Raw genomic sequence first — 18,358 nt, 5'->3', positions numbered from 1 at the left:
CTCAAATTTTTAATATTTGAAAATATTTTTCAAGTTGCATACTAAACAAATTTTTAAATATTAAAAATAGATTTAAAAATTCCTTATTTTTAAGAAAAATCAAAATTTTTGAATCCATTATTTGAATAGGATACCAAATTTCTCTATAGTGGTATATCCATCCCGATTTCACCCATTGTCACTCCTAAACGATCCCATCGGTGGGCCCAAACACGTCTCCCACTCCAGCAACTCGATGACGTGTCATGCAAAACGACACGGTGAAGATACGTGGAACTGCACCTCTCGAGGTGCGGCACACTCAAACTGACCGTCGTCAGTGCGACACGTGTCTACTGTCATCTTCCCGGTTCCTGCCGCCACCACATCCCACCCAACCCCACCCAACCTCTCCACAATCCTATAAATTCAAACCTCATTTCTTCTTCCTTCTCAAACCATTATTTCTTCTGCCTCCTTCAGACCAAAAAAAAAAAATTTATTTCTTCTGCCTCCTCAAACCATTATTTATTTTTCTCAAAATTTTCTCTTGTTGAAAAAATGGAAAATCAAACTCTAACAGGTTTGTTGAAGAAGGTGGCCTCGGAATTTCCGAACCGCCGTGCGCTTTCCGTTTCTGGAAAATTCGATTTGACCCACGCTCGACTGCAGGAGCTCGTCGATCACGCCGCCTCTCACTTAATCGCCTCTGGAATTGGCCCAAACGACACCGTCGCGCTCACCTTCCCCAACACCGTTGAGGTATTGTATTGCAACATTTTCTTTTCCATTCACCTTCCTCAACTTTCTCGGGAACCAATTCAAGTTTTTCATATAAAAAAAATTAAATAAGATTGTGTTTGTTTCTGTAGCTTGTCGTGATGTTTTTGGCGGTGATTCGGTGCCGAGCAACGGCGGCGCCGCTGAACCCGGCTTATACGGCTGAGGAGTTCGAGTTCTACCTCTCCGACTCAGAATCGAAGCTTCTGATCACGCCGGAGGTTCCGATTCAAGCGGTTAAAGCGGCGGCCACCAAGCTCAACATCCCTCACGTGACCGCCAAGCTGGCCGGCGCCACCAGCCACGTGACTCTCTCTCCCGCCACCGAGTCGAGCCCCGACTCGGTCTCGCAACTCGTCAACGACGCTTCCGACGTGGCACTCTTCCTCCACACGTCCGGCACCACGAGCCGACCCAAGGGAGTGCCCTTGACCCAGCTCAATTTGGCCTCGTCGGTCCAGAACATCAAATCGGTCTACAAACTCAGAGAGTCTGACTCGACCGTCATCGTCCTCCCTCTGTTCCACGTGCACGGGCTAATCGCCGGGTTACTGAGTTCACTTGTCGCCGGAGCCGCCGTGACTCTCCCAGCCGCTGGCCGATTCTCTGCCTCCACATTTTGGGCCGACATGCTTTCGTACAATGCCACGTGGTATACCGCGGTACCCACCATCCACCAGATCATCCTCGACCGCCATGACAGCAAACCCGAACCGAAATACCCGAAGCTCCGTTTCATTCGGAGCTGCAGCTCTTCGTTGGCTCCGTCAATATTGGCGCGGCTGGAAGAGTCGTTTGGCGCGCCGGTCTTGGAGGCTTATGCGATGACAGAGGCGACCCATTTGATGTGTTCGAACCCGTTGCCCGAAGACGGGCCCCACAAGCCCGGGTCGGTCGGGCGAGCCGTGGGTCAGGAGCTGGCGATTTTGGACGATAAGGGTTTGGTTCAGCCAGAGGGCGTGAACGGCGAGGTGTGTATCAGAGGACCCAATGTGACTAAGGGGTATAAAAACAACCCAGAAGCCAACAAAGCGGCTTTCTTGTTCGGGTGGTTTCATACTGGAGATATCGGCGTTTTGGATTCTGATGGGTATTTGAGCCTCGTGGGTCGGATCAAGGAGCTAATTAACCGCGGAGGTAATGAACTAATAGAAACTGAAGCCCAAGTGTTTGATAAAATGCGTGAGATAAGTTTAGCTCACAATTTGTTTGTTTGATTGTCTCAGGGGAGAAGATATCACCCATTGAAGTAGATGCAGTGCTTGTGTCACATCCAGAAATTGAGCAAGGCGTTTCCTTTGGAGTTCCTGATGATAAATATGGTGAAGAGGTAGGTGCCTACATTATATGATATTATTCGTATTCGTGTTTCTGGTTTGTAATTGTTCTTAATTATTTATGTATTATGTGGTAATCTGCAGATTAACTGTGCCGTAATCCCAAGAAAAGGCACAAGCATAGACGAGGAAGAAGTGCTGCGATTTTGCAAGAAGAATCTGGCTTCTTTCAAAGTACCCAAGAAGGCGTTCATTACTGACTCTCTTCCTAAAACTGCAACCGGGAAAATCCAACGTCGAATTGTGGCCGAGCATTTCCTTGCACAAATCTCCACTGCCAAGGTTCCCAAGTTTGGTGCTTAATTTTCGTAATTCCTAAAAGAGTCCTGCAAGTTTCCTAATGGTGACTAAAGCTGTCTACAATCATGGGCACGTGTTTGTTTTCTTTTCACGATGCCATAAGTCATGTTGGTAGTAGTATTAGTAGTAGAAGTGGAGAAGAAGAAGTGATAAACTGAGGGCCCTACCATAGAAACGCAGAAGCTGTTGTGTACTTTTTATCTCTTATTTTTTTATTTGACAAACTTTGTTGTTTGATTCGTTCTGGGTTTGTAATGATAAATAGTTAAATGTTAGTCGACGACCATACCATCAATTATTCATCTTTTAGGTCTGCCTTTGTCTAGTAGATCATGGCGCACCAAGTTCAATTGCAAATTTTAATGCATGGATTCCCCTGCCTACCTGACCTTGTGGGGACCGTCGCACATGAAATAATCGTGTTTGAGATTGTCGTCTATTTTTTTTTCTATGCCCATTTGTTTCATTATGACATCTGCATGGATTTGACTGAGTTTGACCATGTCTGGATATTGACAAAACATTTCTAGAGTCCTGCCATAGGAAGGATTCATTTAGAAATGTGTAAGAGGATCTCTACATATTTGTGAGGAAAAGTCCGTTGAAAGTTAGTACGCAAGTCTGTTGGAAGTTAGATGGGTGATTAATTATAGATTTTACGTATTATAATTATCAGTGCTCTTGACCTTTCTAATTTTAATATTGGAATTGTATTATAAATGGTTTTATAGTACTTAAGTCTCAAATCTGAAAGAAGCGAGAGCAATGCATTTGTACATTTGGGGAAAATTGGATGACGACTAAATTTTTGCGAGAATGAATTTTTCAAGATTAATGTGGCGTTTCATACAGATTTGAAATCTTATCGGTTTGATACATATTCTAAAATAATATGCTAAAATAATTGATAGTCTTCTAAAGTAATTTAGCGAATAAAATAAATAATGTGTGAAGGTATGCAAGAGGCCTTGGGCCAGGGTTGCTAGGGCTACAGCCCGGGGCCCATAGCTGAGAGGGGCCTAAATTTTTTTTTAAGCCTATGTATATATGTGTATGAAAAAAAATTAAAACAAAAGAAGTTGTCGCCTGTACCTGTCAATGAAAAGGGAAGCCAATTAATCCAATCAGTCTTTATATACTCAATCTCAAGAAGAAACGTATTGAGTAAGGAAGTCCCTTATTAATTATAAAATATAATATAAAACAAATCAATAAATATAGGGAATCAAAACAGACTCTTAGCCGCAAAAAGAAGGAAAAACCCTTCAACCTTCTCAGTTCATAACGCAACGCAAGCAATTTGTTTTTAATGCAATGTTTACAATCCGGGGTACTCTTTTGCGGAACAACAATCAGCTGAAGAATCATTTAGAACTGATTATTTTCTTGTTATAATGGATATTGCTCTTGATGAATTGAAGAATAGGTTTGAACAATTGCATTGTTTTGAATCTATTTTTGGGTTCTTATTTGATGCTACAAAGTTGACTTCGTTTGATGATAATGAATTGAAAAGTTTTTGTGTGAATCTTGAAAATGCTTTAAAACATGGTGATGTTTCTGATGTTGATGCAAGAGACTTATTTTCAGAATTACAGGTGTTGCAAGTGATGTTACCAAAAGAAGCATATGAAACAGATAAACTATGGACATCCATTAAAATTCTTGAGTTTGTAAAGAGTGTGGATATGTTTCCTAATGTAATGATTGCTTATAGGGTATTATTGACTGTACCTGTGATTGTGACATCTATTAAAAGAAGTTTTTCTAAATTAAAATTATTGAAATCTTACTTGCGGACCACCATGACTCAAGATAGGCTAAATGGATTAGCATATTATTCATTGAAAATGATATGTTAGAAAATATTAAATATGATAGTATAATTGATGATTTTGCATCTAAAAGTGCAACAAGAAGACATTTTAAATTATGTTTTGTGGTTCAGATTTCATTGCTATTTTTATTTTGTAGGTACATGTGATGATTCTTTGCTTCAATTAATTGTGGATGGATGAAAAGAAAATTGATCAAATCAAGAAATGCTTATGGAGATTCGGGAGGAAGCATGTAAACTCAAATATGTAGTTTTCGTTTTTTAATGCAATATTTACAATCCAGGGTACTCTTTTTCCCTCGTTTGGGGTTTTGTCTCATTGGGTTTTCCCCAAACAAGGTTTTAAATTAATGAGGCCCCAAAGTGTTCTTCCTTATCTTTTGTAAATTCTTATAATTTTAATAAAATTAATTAATTGATAATTTATTTATTTATTTGTTTAATTTGTATAAAGGGACACGAGAATATTTGCCTGGGGCCGTAGAAAACCTAGGGTTTAGGGTTCAGTTTGTATCAGTCACACTCATAAACGTAGGCTAATTTTGGTCGTTTTCTCGACTCCACCAGTTGCCCTCACCACACGACGCGACTTTACTTGTCGTTTTTCTTTTATAAGATGATTTGATGCCCGTTGCCGTTGCTTACTGGTAAAATAGCGGAGCAGAACAAAAAAAATCAGCTGGGAAATTTGGCGTTTTGGTTATTCGCTCAACAGTGTAAGTTCTTGAAAGTTGAAATTCTCAAAAGTTCTTTCCTTGTGTCTTCTCTCTTTGATGAATTATCGAAGTCTATATAATTATTTCTGCTTCAGATTATGATGAAAATGCAAAAACCCATTGAACACTTCATTGCTACAGAAAAATTGAAGTGATTTGTGGGAAGTAAGATTGAAAAAGAGGCTTTAAAGCATAATCTTTAACACCCAGGAATTAATGGGTGTGATTCATTTTAGTTCATTGCATGTTCTTCAAAATTTAAAATTTTTCTGATTGATTTATGAGAACTTTTGAATATCTCTTTAAATTCTTAGATTGTTGAACGTGTTGCTAAAAGTTCAGTGTGATTGTTTCTTACCCAGTTAAAAAAATCAAGTTTTTGTTATTGGTGGTATAAAGATGGAAGCAGAGAGTCAAATGAGGGAGGTAAAATATGCTGCTGATATTTCCTCTATAAGGGAAGCACAAGCACGCATCAAGCCATTCGTCCACCAAACTCCTGTCTTGTCCTCTGAATCTTTGAATGCTCTTGCAGGAAGGCAGCTGTTTTTCAAATGTGAATGTTTTCAAAAGGGGTTAGTGTTTACTTCTTTCCTAGATTGGTTTGGACTTCATTTAGTTTTCCTCAGCCAGTAAGACTTCTTATTATGTGGCTATGCAGTGGTGCTTTCAAATTCAGAGGCGCTTGCAATGCTGTATTTTCACTCGATGATGATCAGGCTGTTAAAGGGGTTGTAACACACAGCAGGTTTGCTTTTGGCTCATTTGTCTTTCGTGGGTATTTCCTTTGACCAGTTTGTGGGATTACCACGTGATATTGTCCTCCAAATTCAGTGGTAACCATGCTGCAGCATTGTCTTTGGCTGCAAAACTACGTGGAATCCCTGCATACATAGTTATACCAAAAAATGCTCCGAAATGCAAAGTTGAGAATGTCATTCGTTACGGTGGTCAGGTTATCTGGAGTGAGCCCACAATGCAGTCAAGGGAAAGTACTGCAGCCAAGGTGTTGCAAGAAACTGGCGCAGTTCTTCTACATCCTTATAACGATAGGCGCATAATAAGGTACACATGCAACTTTCATTTGTTTTAAATGCATATGTTTGGAATTTTGGCCCTTGATGAGGGAAGAGTAGAAATCTTTTGCATAAAGGTGACCTTGTTTTGTATCAATATTATTGAAACTTAGGATGTATCTTCAGAGTCTACTGTGTTGATACAAAATAAGACAACATAAAAAGGTTGCTTTACTGTGAGGGTGTGCGTGTGTTTACCTAAAGAATGACCAAACCGAAATCATATTATGAGTTGTAAACTGTTGATCGATATGTATGTCATGGTTACCATATTTTCTTGAAAATACAATCATAGATGCTGCCTTGAATTTTATGGTGATGTATATATTATAATATCACCTCGGCTACTCCTTGATTAGTATTACCTAGCCTAATTCATAATACTTAAACAATTCAGATGCATTAACGAAACTTCTTCCTTGTAGGTGAATGCATTAGATACTGTTTTACAATATCATAGTTCCTATTAAAGTAATGTGAGGACAGTACCATACATTAGCATACCTAATGGAGTTAGGGCCTTTATGGCATGTTTAAATGTTCTTGCAGTGGGCAGGGTACCATATCATTGGAGCTTCTGGAGCAACAAGTTCCACAGTTAGACACTATTATAGTTCCCATAAGTGGTTGGTTCAGTTACATTTAATCATCATTTTTAAAATTAGTCCACTATTGTTCCTTCACATTTTTGTTGTTGACTTCTGAGCTTTGTTTTCTGGCATTGATATATGTGTGTTTGTGGGTGGGTGCGTAGGAGGTGGCTTGATATCAGGTGTGGCTTTGGCTGCCAAGTCCATCAACCCTGCAATTCGAGTTTTAGCTGCTGAGCCTGAGGGAGCCAACGATGCAGCTCAATCCAAAGCAGCTGGGAGGATAATAACATTGCCCGAGACCAACACTGTAGCAGATGGTCTTCGAGCCTTTCTTGGAGATCTTACCTGGTAAAGGAAAATCTCATTTTATCTAAATCGTATTTATCTTGCCTAGCTCAGTATCAAATGAGCTTTACATGTTTTTGGCAATTTGCCTTAAGTAACTCAATCTTTCTTTCACTTCACCCAGGCCCGTAGTAAGAGATCTTGTCGATGGCATCATAACAGTGGAGGACAAGGAGATAATACACGCCATGAAACTCTGTTATGAGATTCTGAAGGTTGTAGTAGAACCTAGCGGAGCAATAGGCCTTGCTGCTGTATTGTCCGATAGTTTCAAGAAAAACTCTGCTTGGAAGGATTGCAGCAACATAGGAATTATACTTTCTGGAGGTAATGTAGATCTAGGCATCCTATGGGATGCCTACCGAAAATGAAGTAACTTTGTTCTTGTCTGTCTGTGAACTCTCTCTTTCCCTTGATACCTTGAGACATTTTACAAGCTGTCCTCTTTTAGTATGTACTTATTTCACTCATTGTTTGCTTAGAACTTCCTGTTCAATCCTTTTGATTCTTCTCTTCATAATAAACTGATGGGGGGATGTGGGGTACTTTCAAGCTGATCTGTGATTAGTCAAGGTGGCTGAGAGGACGCATACCTCCTCTATATTCCTTAAATAGGCAAGACTCGGATAGGAATTTATAGCGCTAACTTTTGAGAGACATAGTATATATGCTTGAATGCAATCCTTGCCCAATAAAGTTGAGGACTGAAAGGGAGAAAAAATGCTTGTTATATATTCACAGTTTGGAGAAAATCCTTGGGTTATATTCATGGGCCTCAAGAAGCTAAAAGCAAGGCCTAGCTCGCCTGAGCTTGGCCCAATGAAATTTGGAGAAACAAAAACAAACACCAAATCAAACTCACTCCGTCACTTTCATGGTGTGGATGAAAGGATTTATAAAAACCAAATATAATTTTAAGACTTATTGACAAACTTTCTAGGTGGTAAGAATTTCTTTGCTAGATTTTTTTCTCAGTTCTTACATTTAATACTGGGAAAGGAAGGACACGAAAGGCATCCAATTCTAGCAGTTCCATTGTTTCTGTAGCAATTTGTGATATTTCAGTGATCAGTCTGCTATTCATTGATCCACTGTACTATATGGCTTGGCAAACTAGGCAAGTTTGATGTGCTATGGTTAAGCAGAGCACCGCTAGCAATTAAATGAGCTAACTTATTTACCAGCATTTGGGACCACTGAGACGTGAATGGTCCAAAATTTAATGAGTTAAATCGGACCCTAGAAGGACAAACTTTTGCTAAATAACTTGGTGTGGAAGCCATTGTTCAGTCTTGTACAATGTTTTTTTTTCCTTTTTCTTTCTGGATATAACAACTGCCGTTGATGAGATTTGAACTTGAGACTCAAACTTATAATGGTTCCAGTCTCATGTTTCTGTGTGACTCTGTGGTTCAGAATTTTTTACTAATGCATCAATGTCGTATTCATGGGCCAATTGTGGTGGTTCTCTATTAAAAAGCCAGAGCCATCAGATTAAAATTCTGTGTTTAGCCAATCAGGAACCAATATGAATATATCTTTTCCCGTAAGAACCGTATGTATATCCATGTCTACCTGCTGTTTGAAGTTTGAAGAATGGTTGAGAGATGTCGTCTTCTTCCTGCTCTGAATTCTGGTTCAGAGGGTGGGATGAAGAAATTGTGGTTGGGACATCGACATGTGGATTTGACAGTCTCTCTTCATTAAATTCACACATTAATAACGAAGCGACAGGAGCAGCTTTGGTGCACCACACATATATTTGTTTCCACGTACAAGAGGATGAAAAATCTCATGTCACATTGCCATGTAGAACTAAAATACACATAATATTTGTATGCAGCGATTACTATTCTACAAATACTCAACATATCAATTAGGTGGCCACACGACCACAAGTCGTGGCTTAAAAATGTTAATTGCTTTGCCAACACTCAAGTAATTCACCAGGAATTGCCATTATTAACTAGTTTTTCGGGGGTGCAGTACTCACTGCGAACGCAGTTTCACATCGTTCAATTAGCGCATTACTCTCTTACCTCTAGGAATGATAGTTTAGGTCTTCAAACAAATACGTTACTATTCCAAGCGCAACACTACCACTCGAAACACACACATTAACGCCCTAAGTATAAACATTACCACTATTCGTATCTTTTTCACTAGACTAGACCCCGTCGACGAAACTTATGATTCTTAACTCTAATGAAGAGATTGTTCACTCAATGATAAATTGAGGTGGTCCAAATAGCTGCTTTTTACATAATGTACACCTCTATTTGTTTTTGGGTAGATTAATATCTTTTCAATGTAAAGTCACTTTCATATTTTATGTATTGGTGGAACCACTTGCAAGCTGTTTCTGTACGCTACCTTGATGGTCGCTACCAACCCAACCCAAGGAAGGAGCTCTTCTTGCTTTCTAAAGTTTAACCAAACGTTGAACGTTCTTCCTCTCATATCCACTTTGATGAAGACAGATAATCTCGTACCCTATCATTAACCCAAAAACTAACTCATATAATTAACATACAAAATAGTTATTGTTCCAAAATTTTCAGGATTAATAATTTTAAACAAGTCCCAAAATTTTATTTTATTTTCAGATTTTTTGTCCCATTTTGTTGGCTGAGTTCATCAACTTAAGCTCTGGCATTTAAATATGTTCTTAACCTTCACAATGTCCAAATTCAGATAAGAAAAATGGATAAAATCAGAAGAGAAAGTTAGAAAGAAAAAGGTGAAATGATGTGGTATGGTGGTGTTGAGGGAATCAATTTAATTGCAAAACCATCATAGAGAGGAAAACCCTAGCTCTATTTTACTATCTTCCGTCAATAATACTATACTCTGTGAAAAAATTATCACGTATGTTATAGCGTTATTAGTCAAGAGAGACAGCAAAATAGTACTATACCCGCAACAAGGTGTTTCTCCCCGAGGGTTTCTCCTACTTAGGAAGGAAGAAGAAAAAAATCCAAGCTCTGGAGGGCCCACCTTGTCCTAAGTTCTATATGAAATGTGAGGGCTTTGTCGAAAGTCTGTTGACTCTTTCACTTTTTAGTGCCTGATCATGTTAGATTTAGTAACATTTTGACACCTGTTTGTTGAAGATGAAATGCGTTTTGGTTCACTTTTGAATTCTGATCAATGCGATGTGTCTTAATTCAAAAATCAAAATCATGAGGCTCCTCTCTCTCTCTCTCTCTCCATTCCTTTAAAATTACTCAAATCCCTTTTTAGAGTGTCTTGCTTGGAAGCTTTGTATGGGAGGAGGACCCTTGATGCTTAAACAATGTCCAGTTCTGATGTCACATCCAAATTGGACGATGAAAGAAGATGACTCTCATCAAGCCAAAACATAAAAGGCAATCATAGAATATCATAATAATATAAGCTGCAAGCAACTGGAATATTAATAAATAAATAAATATTTGGTCCACACATTTAACAACTTGTGTTTCTAATCATGTGCAATAATTATTTTTTTATACATTATTAGTAAATTTTCCCAGATGCACCAATATTAATTAGGTGTTTGTCGATTCTTAATATTCAAAAACACAATCTAGAGAGAGGGAAAGGAAACCGAGTGGGGGTGGTTGGTGTATTTCAAAACCTTTGAATATTTTGATTGATCACATGCTGTAGGTTGATGGAGAACAACTGGATGTTGGTTAACTTCATAAGAAGTTTCAATCTCTTTGGCCTTTTTTTAAATTTATTTAATTATTTCAAAGATGACTTTTTTCTCAACTAATTAAGAAGGTAAAAAAGAAGGGACTCAAAGGATGGACAAATGACTTGACTGCCCTTGTTTGCAGGTGTTTTGATAATGAATGAGACGGCAGACGCATAAAAATACAGTCGCAAGGAAGGAGAAAAACAAAAATTAAAGTCCAACGAGAAAGAAGGGTGCAGGCATGCCATGAGTCAATGGCCGTATGGTAACATAAATAGCAGTACTACTATTGTTCAAATGATTGGTTTTAATTAATTTTACATTGACGTCAGTTTGAAATTTTTATAGTCCAAAGAATACTGTAAACTTAAACTTGAACGCACTCGGCAACATCACATTTTTGAATAAATGCGTGATTTACGTATCATGGTCTATCAATGAAAGAAATATTGCTGAAAACACAAGAGTCAATAAATAACTATAGTTACTTAGTTCATAGTCAACAAACATATTTGAATTTCATGATCGATATTTGTCTTGACAAACAAAAAGTAAACAAAAGGGCTATTGGATTTGGAGCTTCACTCCTCTTTTGATGCCAAGAATAAGTGAGGGAGAGCCAAAACATGAAACACAAATAAAAGATGTGGAAGTATTCCTTTACATTACTTCCCTTTGTTTAATGGAGTTTTAAAAGCTTTTGGAGCCATGAACCCCTGGCCTTAAGACTTAAAGTGGGTCCACCATTGGATGCTAATGCTTGTATGTCTCAAGTGTAACTTACCTTAAACTCAAAACAATACTACAATTAGGGTTTAATAAATAATAAAGCATCATAGAGGTGGCCAAAGGAAAAAAAAAAAAAAAAAAAGTAGCACAAATGACAAAGTAAATTACTTGGAAAATGTTTTAGAACCAAACTTTTTCCTTTTGGAATTTTTTTTTTTTCATGTAATAGAATTTGAAGAACAAAATAAAGGTTAGGGCATTGATTTTGCTATTTGGAGGAGGTAAAAGTGAAACTGACCATGACAAAAACTATACATGTCAAAGAAGAAGGCTAAAATTAATGAGGTGTTAGTTGGATTGGCGTCCTTAGTTTGCTCTTAAGTGATTTTGGATTCAAGTCTCCATAATATCCACATGTGTGAGTTTCTCCATTCTCTTCCTAACTTTGGTCAGAAAAAAGAAAAAAAAGAAAAAAAAGGCTAAAACAAGTCACAGAGAGACTCACGGCTTGTCTCACGAGATTTTCACGAAAAATTAAGACATTATTAAACGACAAGAGCTGGCACGTCGTATCGTGTGCTAATAATTAAGGGGGAAGTGGTGCAGTGATGTGATTCTGAGATTAAAGGCACATGATTGCTGCCGCAAATACCGGAAGGTGCTTGTTTTGCTGAATTAAGTAATTTTACAAGCCAATGCAATTATCCAAAGCTATCCTTCCATTTATTACATGCTTCACTCTCTCATTCTCATATTATGCACGTTTTGTTTTAAGCGTTTGGTTCACGGAAAGGAATTTATAGGAAATCAAACTCAACGGAATAAATGCTAATGAGGGTTTAGTCTAGTGAAAAATAACATTGAATTTGCATATCACCTGTCTCATGTTTGAATCCCTATAACACCTTTATAGCGTGTGTGAAAAAAACCTCATCTCCCTTTTTAACTTTAGCAACAACCAAAAAAACTTAACGGAATAAATGCTTGTCTTGATTTTCCATGATCAAAAAATAAAAATTAAATTACACACACACTACTTGATAGAAAAAAAAGGCTCATTATTAAATAATGGAATAATAAACAGATGTGTAACAGGTAAAAAAAAAAAACTTATTGAAGACAATGGTGAATGTTAATATAAACTAAAAGATATGTGTTTTTTTATTTATTAGATATATATTTCTCACGTGGTACATGCAAATAGGTCGCATTGCGCGTTAGGAAAATAAGTTGCAATGATTTGCTGTTTGTGTTTTAAGCCCTCAGTTTTTATATATATTTTTACTTTAAAAAAGCATTTAAAAAAATTAATTTTTTTTAATTTCTAAATTTTTTTTTTATAATGATACTCTCCTCTCCCTCCTAGCTGCTTCCTTTATTAAAAAATAAAATAAAATAAAATAATTTCTCTCTCTAGGTTAGAAACACATACAGCAAATCCAGCCAACCAATGGGGTCAACAATTTTTATTTTGATCTTTTATTATTGCGTGGTCAACCATTTTTTATGTTAATTATTTTTATAAAATGTCGTCGATCATTTAATTTTAAAAAGCAAGTGTAACAACCAAATTCCAATTATATTTAAAGGGAAAAAAAAAAAAGGAAACCGAAGTAGGATCAGCAACTTGGGCCCACTTTTGATCGGTCTCGTAATCCTATCCGTCCGATCCAAAACCGCGTCGATCTGATCCAGGTAGCCTACCTTCTTACAGTGCGCGCATCACACCATATAACAGAGGGCGAGATATTCAGTTCGGATGTCTCGGGGACCGATATATCGTGTACTCGAATTTACAAGTGAGCAGCCCCTGTTAACTGTCAAGTGTTAGCGCAAAATTTTAGCAGTTGGCAACAACGAAGATCCAAAAACTCCCACGACATCAAACCCACTAATCAAAAGCGAAAAAAAAAAAGCAGAGAACAAAAAAAGAAAAAAGAAAATTGGAACCGCCATTTTTAAAGAAAATATTCTCTCTCTTCTCTCTGGGTGCTTTTGTTATCCATTTCTTTTGCTTTTTCGTTCTGGCTAATCTTTTACTAGCAGCATTACCAAACCTCTCTTCTAATCCAAGTTTTTAGTCTACGTCTGTGGGGTGTCTTTCAGCTTCCAAATTTTGCTTCAGTTTCTACACTGGCCACTGATTTGTGTTGGACTTTTTAGTGGGTAGTTGCCAAAACCTTGGATTTGGAACTCAGTGGTATTTGTTTCAACAATTTAGCATATTTTTCATCTCTGGGTAGCATTTCTTTTTCTACTTTGTTGGTTAAGCCAACCCCATTGTAGTGAGTAGAAGGAGATTTACAGTATTAGTAGGATCTTGAACTTAGTGTAGGCTTTATTCTCTCACAAAGTCCCGAGCTTTAGGCCATTGGGTTTCTTTTTCCTTTTACTTTTGCTTGGGTTTTCTTCTCTTTGGGTGATGCGTAGATGAGTTCTTCTTGGTTCTGTTTGTGTTGAGAAAACGGAGAGAAACATGAGAACATTTGCCTCGTTTCAGCTTCTGTGCTTGGTATCTGGGGTTCTTTTTGTGGCTTGTGAATCATTTGCATCAAAAGAAGGTATGTGTTTCTGTTTAGTCACTCTGTTTCTCAGATCTTGATTTCTGTAAATCTCCATTTAGCTGCTAAGCAAGTGTGGGGGAACAAAAGAATTTGATTGTCAATCTTGCGTTTAGTGTTGTTAAATTGACAGAAAATTTTACCATCGCTAAGAAATTTCCTATCTTTACAGTCGATGGAAAATTGTATAGGAGTCAAGATTGTGTTTGATTTCTTCCTTAACCAACAGAGAGTGAGTCTTGAAGTAGCGTGAGGGTGATCGTGCTACTTAAATCACTATATAACCGTATTGATAGTTTGGTTGAAATGTTCAACTATGTTATTTGCTGGCTTACTAGATTAGCTAGCTCTACATATGAAAATTACAGGAACATGATTTAGTATGTTTATTTGTTTAATTGCCCATTTGTTGTTTTAGTAGATTTTCTCTGAGTGAAAACTGGATTTTGCACAGTTTGGGCCCTTACAACGTTTAAGGAAGCTATATATGAAGACCCACATCTAGTTTTGTCCAATTGGAATTCCTTGGATGTGGATCCTTGTGGATGGACCGGCATTACATGTTCTCTGTCTCGAGACCATGTTCTAAAGATGTAAGATATGACATTGTCTATGTTAGTCTGTACTGTTACATATTATACTGGTACAGACTTTGTTGTAACATGTCCTGCCATTTTGTTTTGGATTTTATTTTATTTTTTGCAGTAACATTTCGGGTTCATCAATAAGGGGATTTCTTGTACCAGACTTGGGTCAACTCAGCTTCTTGCAAGAACTGTATGCTTCACCCACCACACTGATTCTGAAATTCTATTTTCTTAACTTCAATATAATTTGGCTGAAGCTTGACTACTTTTCTTTCTGTTTTATAGAATTTTGCATGGGAACAAGCTGCTTGGGATAATACCTAAAGAGCTGGGCTTGTTAAAATACCTCAGGATCTTGGATTTGGGGATGAATGAACTCACTGGTCCAATTCCTCCAGAGCTTGGGAACTTAACCAGTGTTGTGAAAATGTACTAGGAATTTAATATTCGTTTTTCTGAATGATACTTTAATTTGTGGGTTGTTTGGGATTTCTCTTATAGTGGGAATTACTACTTTTGTTGCAGAAATCTTCAGTCAAATGGGTTATCCGGTAGGCTACCTCCTGAACTTGGCAATTTGGCATACCTTGAGGAACTTCATTTGGATAGGAATAAGCTTCAAGGAACTCTTCCCGCCAATAGCTATACAAAATTACCTTCTAACCTCCATGGAATGTAAGTAGCACAGTGCTGAAGTGTTTGAACAGTTCCTGCAGCTTTGTATTTACACTGACACAGATGCCTTTAAGCTAAAAATAGCGTGGAAGATGGAAAAAAATCAGGATTTTATTTCTGGAATTTTGTTTTTCATAGGTTGTTTCTGCTTCAGGTACGCCTCAAACTCAAACTTAACGGGCCTTTGTCGATCATCTCAGTTAAAAGTTGCAGATTTCTCATTCAACTTCTTTGTTGGTAACATACCTAAGTGCTTGGAGTATCTTCCCAGGTACTTTCCTAACCAAGAGTGATGTTTAGGTTGAATCATTTGGTGTTCATGTCCAGCATTAATCAACCCTAACCTGTGTATTTGTAGTGTCACATCTTATGATATGAACACAACAAATACTCAAAACTAGGACCCCTCTTATCTCTAAACCAAAATCATTGCGCGTACATTACATTCCCATATCAACAAACGTAGAAGGTCCAAATTTTTTTCTGCAAGATTAACAAGTTTGTTGTGTCAAAATTGTGTTATTCATATTTGTAACTAAATCTGATCCATTTATAATTCTAGTTAGTGGGTTGTGTTATTTTCATGTTTGTGTCAACTGTCAAGTAATAGTGTAATCTCATATTTGTGTTGCATGTGTGTTTTGACAATTGCTTAAGTTATCCTTTGATTGTATGCAACTTGTGCACCTTCATTTACTTACGTTATTGCTTGCAGGTCAAGTTTTCAAGGAAATTGTCTCCAAAAGGAGGATCCCAAACAGCGTCCTGTAGAACTATGTGGTATGCATGACATAATTGTGTGATTTAAGTGGATGAACTGTCTAGGGTTATACATGCTTAGTGGTTGAAATGGATAACAAACACAAAAAGGGTGAACAAATGTTCATATGCTCCTTTCTGAGTGAGCAACCTAATTTCAATTTAATGATGCTGGAGTTGCTTATTTGTGGCTATTTAATTTTTTTAATCGCATTTTAACTGAATATGTAATTTGAACATTTTTCAACTCAATGTTCGTTGATGTTTATAATACTGATTGTTGTGTTGTAGTTAGTGACCTTTTCTTTTGTCGGTTCTTTGTAGCTGGTGCGCCACCCTCTAAAGGACATCCAGGAGTTAACCCTAAGAACAAACCTGCTAAAGATGTCCCCAAACACCAGGAGACTTCAAAACCTGCCTGGCTGTTGGCTCTGGAAATAGTGACTGGAACCATGGTCTGTTCTCTCTTTCTTGTTGCTGTTTTCACTGCTCTTCAGAGATGCAATAGCAAATCTTCTATCATAATTCCTTGGAAGAAATCAGCAAGTGAAAAAGATCATATTGCAGTCTACATAGGTTTGTTACTTATTGCATCTGCCTCATTGCAATTGAATTTTAACTGCTTATGGAAAGACAACAGTGGCTAATTTGGTTAGCGGTTTTTATACAGATTCCGAGATGTTGAAAGATGTTGTCAGATTCAACAGACAAGAACTTGAGGTAGCCTGTGAAGACTTTAGCAACATTATTGGCTCCTCACCTGATAGTTTGGTTTACAAAGGCACGATGAAAGGTGGGCCTGAGATTGCTGTGATATCCCTTTGCATTAAGGAGGAGCATTGGACAGGCTATCTTGAACTCTATTTTCAGAGAGAGGTGACAGATTTGGCAAGATTAAATCACGAGAACGCAGCAAAATTACTGGGTTATTGTAGTGAGAGCACCCCATTTACGAGGATGCTGGTTTTTGAATATGCTTCAAATGGGACACTATATGAGCACCTCCATTGTGAGTGAAGTTCCTTTCTTTTAACCACATTTAATTGCTATAAAAGGGCTCGTGAGGTCTAACCAGAATTTATTTTGCTGCAGATGGAGAAGGATGCCAGTTAAGTTGGACACGGCGCATGAAAATTGTTATAGGAATTGCTCGGGGACTTAAGTATTTTCACACAGAACTTGAGCCACCATTTACCATATCCGAGTTAAATTCTAGTGCTGTATATCTTACAGAAGATTTTTTACCCAAGGTATGCCATAAAACTTCTCAAATTTCTCAACTCCCATTTTGTTCTTTTACTTGCTGAAACATCATTTCAGAGATATGAAAATTCCATAAATCTTTGTGACTGAGAATAAGAGTCACTGGCTATAAGATTAACACTCTTGGTTTCAACTGTAGCTGGTAGATTTTGAGAGTTGGAAGACAATTCTGGCGAGGTCAGAAAAGAACTCGGGCTCTATTAGCAGCCAAGGTGCTATTTGTGTTCTTCCAAATTCTATGGAAGCACGCCACCTGGATGTTAAAGGCAATGTTTATGCTTTTGGCATACTTTTGCTCGAAATAATCAGTGGCAGGCCTCCCTACTGCAAGGACAAAGGGTGCTTGATAGAATGGGTAAGTAAGTTTCTGGACGTGTAATGTTTGTCAAATTTGCTCCCGAGGTAAACTGAGAACTGTAGTTTAAGCTAGTTGTGCACCACAAACTTAGACTTTTCTCTTCTGCAGGCCAAAGACTATCTTGAGTTGCCAGAGGTGATGCCTTACGTGGTGGATCCTGAACTGAAACATTTCAGTTACGACGACCTCAAAGTTTTATGTGATGTGGTGAATCTTTGCACCCATCCAGAGCCCACGAAGCGGCCTTCCATGCAGGAAATATGCGCCATGTTGGAGAGCAGAATCGACACATCGGTGTCTATTGAGCTCAAGGCATCTTCTTTGGCATGGGCCGAGCTTGCACTTTCATCATAAATGAGTAAAATTAACACACTGTAAAGAAGAAATATACAACTGTAATAGTCTGCCTTTGACTTACTTTTTGTTCCTTGTAAATGTTTGTAATTGGAGAGGAGGGAACTTAAGGATTCATGCAGGACAAAATCTCTTTGTATACCTGAGGTTACAGTAAACTAAGTTGCTAATCAAGTATGTTCCATGATTTTGTGGCTTCTGGTCATCTTATCAAATTGTCTCTTCCTGTGCATGATGATGATGCATTTCAGTTTCAGATGCGGATTTATTGCTGAGTGATTTTCGCACTCCATTTTTCTCCCCATGCACTCCTTAAAAAAGAAAAAAGCTTTAGGACTGAATAAATGAAAATGCAGTCAAATTAATATTTGGAAAAAAAAAAAACACCCACCCACACTCCAATTCGTTTTCCTGTAAGTGGCTTCTA

General features: G+C 37.8%; 3 protein-coding genes across 5 annotated transcripts; all 3 read left to right on the top strand.

Annotated features, from left to right (window-relative positions):
- Positions 1-434: 434 nt before the first annotated feature.
- On the top strand, positions 435-2,698 carry LOC103337503 (putative CoA ligase CCL9). The gene is made up of 4 exons (XM_089041437.1): positions 435-741; positions 852-1,896; positions 1,986-2,089; positions 2,181-2,698. Exons 1-4 carry the CDS (start codon positions 541-543, stop codon positions 2,397-2,399), a joined length of 1,569 nt encoding a protein of 522 aa, XP_088897563.1. The 5' UTR covers positions 435-540; the 3' UTR covers positions 2,400-2,698.
- A 2,103-nt stretch (positions 2,699-4,801) lies between these two features.
- SR (serine racemase) lies at positions 4,802-7,447 on the top strand. Of its 2 annotated transcripts, none has more exons than XM_008240643.2 (7): positions 4,802-4,949; positions 5,312-5,524; positions 5,611-5,697; positions 5,784-6,014; positions 6,575-6,651; positions 6,780-6,966; positions 7,088-7,447. In XM_008240643.2, exons 2-7 carry the CDS (start codon positions 5,349-5,351, stop codon positions 7,332-7,334), a joined length of 1,005 nt encoding a protein of 334 aa, XP_008238865.1. In that variant the 5' UTR covers positions 4,802-4,949; positions 5,312-5,348; the 3' UTR covers positions 7,335-7,447. The 2 variants fall into 2 exon arrangements, with proteins under 2 accessions (XP_008238865.1, XP_008238866.1); XM_008240644.2 differs by having other exon boundaries at positions 4,848-4,949; positions 5,349-5,524.
- Positions 7,448-13,217: 5,770 nt separating this feature from the next.
- On the top strand, positions 13,218-18,128 carry LOC103337477 (putative LRR receptor-like serine/threonine-protein kinase At1g63430). 2 transcript variants are annotated; one of them, XM_008240645.2, is made up of 12 exons: positions 13,218-13,935; positions 14,390-14,528; positions 14,641-14,712; positions 14,808-14,951; positions 15,048-15,197; positions 15,352-15,468; positions 15,913-15,977; positions 16,281-16,532; positions 16,627-16,965; positions 17,049-17,206; positions 17,359-17,574; positions 17,686-18,128. In XM_008240645.2, the coding sequence occupies exons 1-12, from the start codon at positions 13,851-13,853 to the stop codon at positions 17,929-17,931; spliced, it is 1,983 nt and encodes a 660-aa protein (XP_008238867.2). In that variant the 5' UTR covers positions 13,218-13,850; the 3' UTR covers positions 17,932-18,128. The 2 variants fall into 2 exon arrangements, with proteins under 2 accessions (XP_008238867.2, XP_088897991.1); XM_089041865.1 differs by having other exon boundaries at positions 13,361-13,935; positions 14,357-14,528.
- Positions 18,129-18,358: the final 230 nt, after the last annotated feature.

This window comes from Prunus mume, linkage group LG7 (assembly GCF_029339155.1).
Source record: "Prunus mume cultivar Tortuosa linkage group LG7, ASM2933915v1, whole genome shotgun sequence".
NCBI lineage: Eukaryota > Viridiplantae > Streptophyta > Magnoliopsida > Rosales > Rosaceae > Prunus > Prunus mume.
The sequence above is the reverse complement of the archived record's forward strand: the minus strand, read 5'-3'. Positions and strand labels throughout refer to the sequence as shown.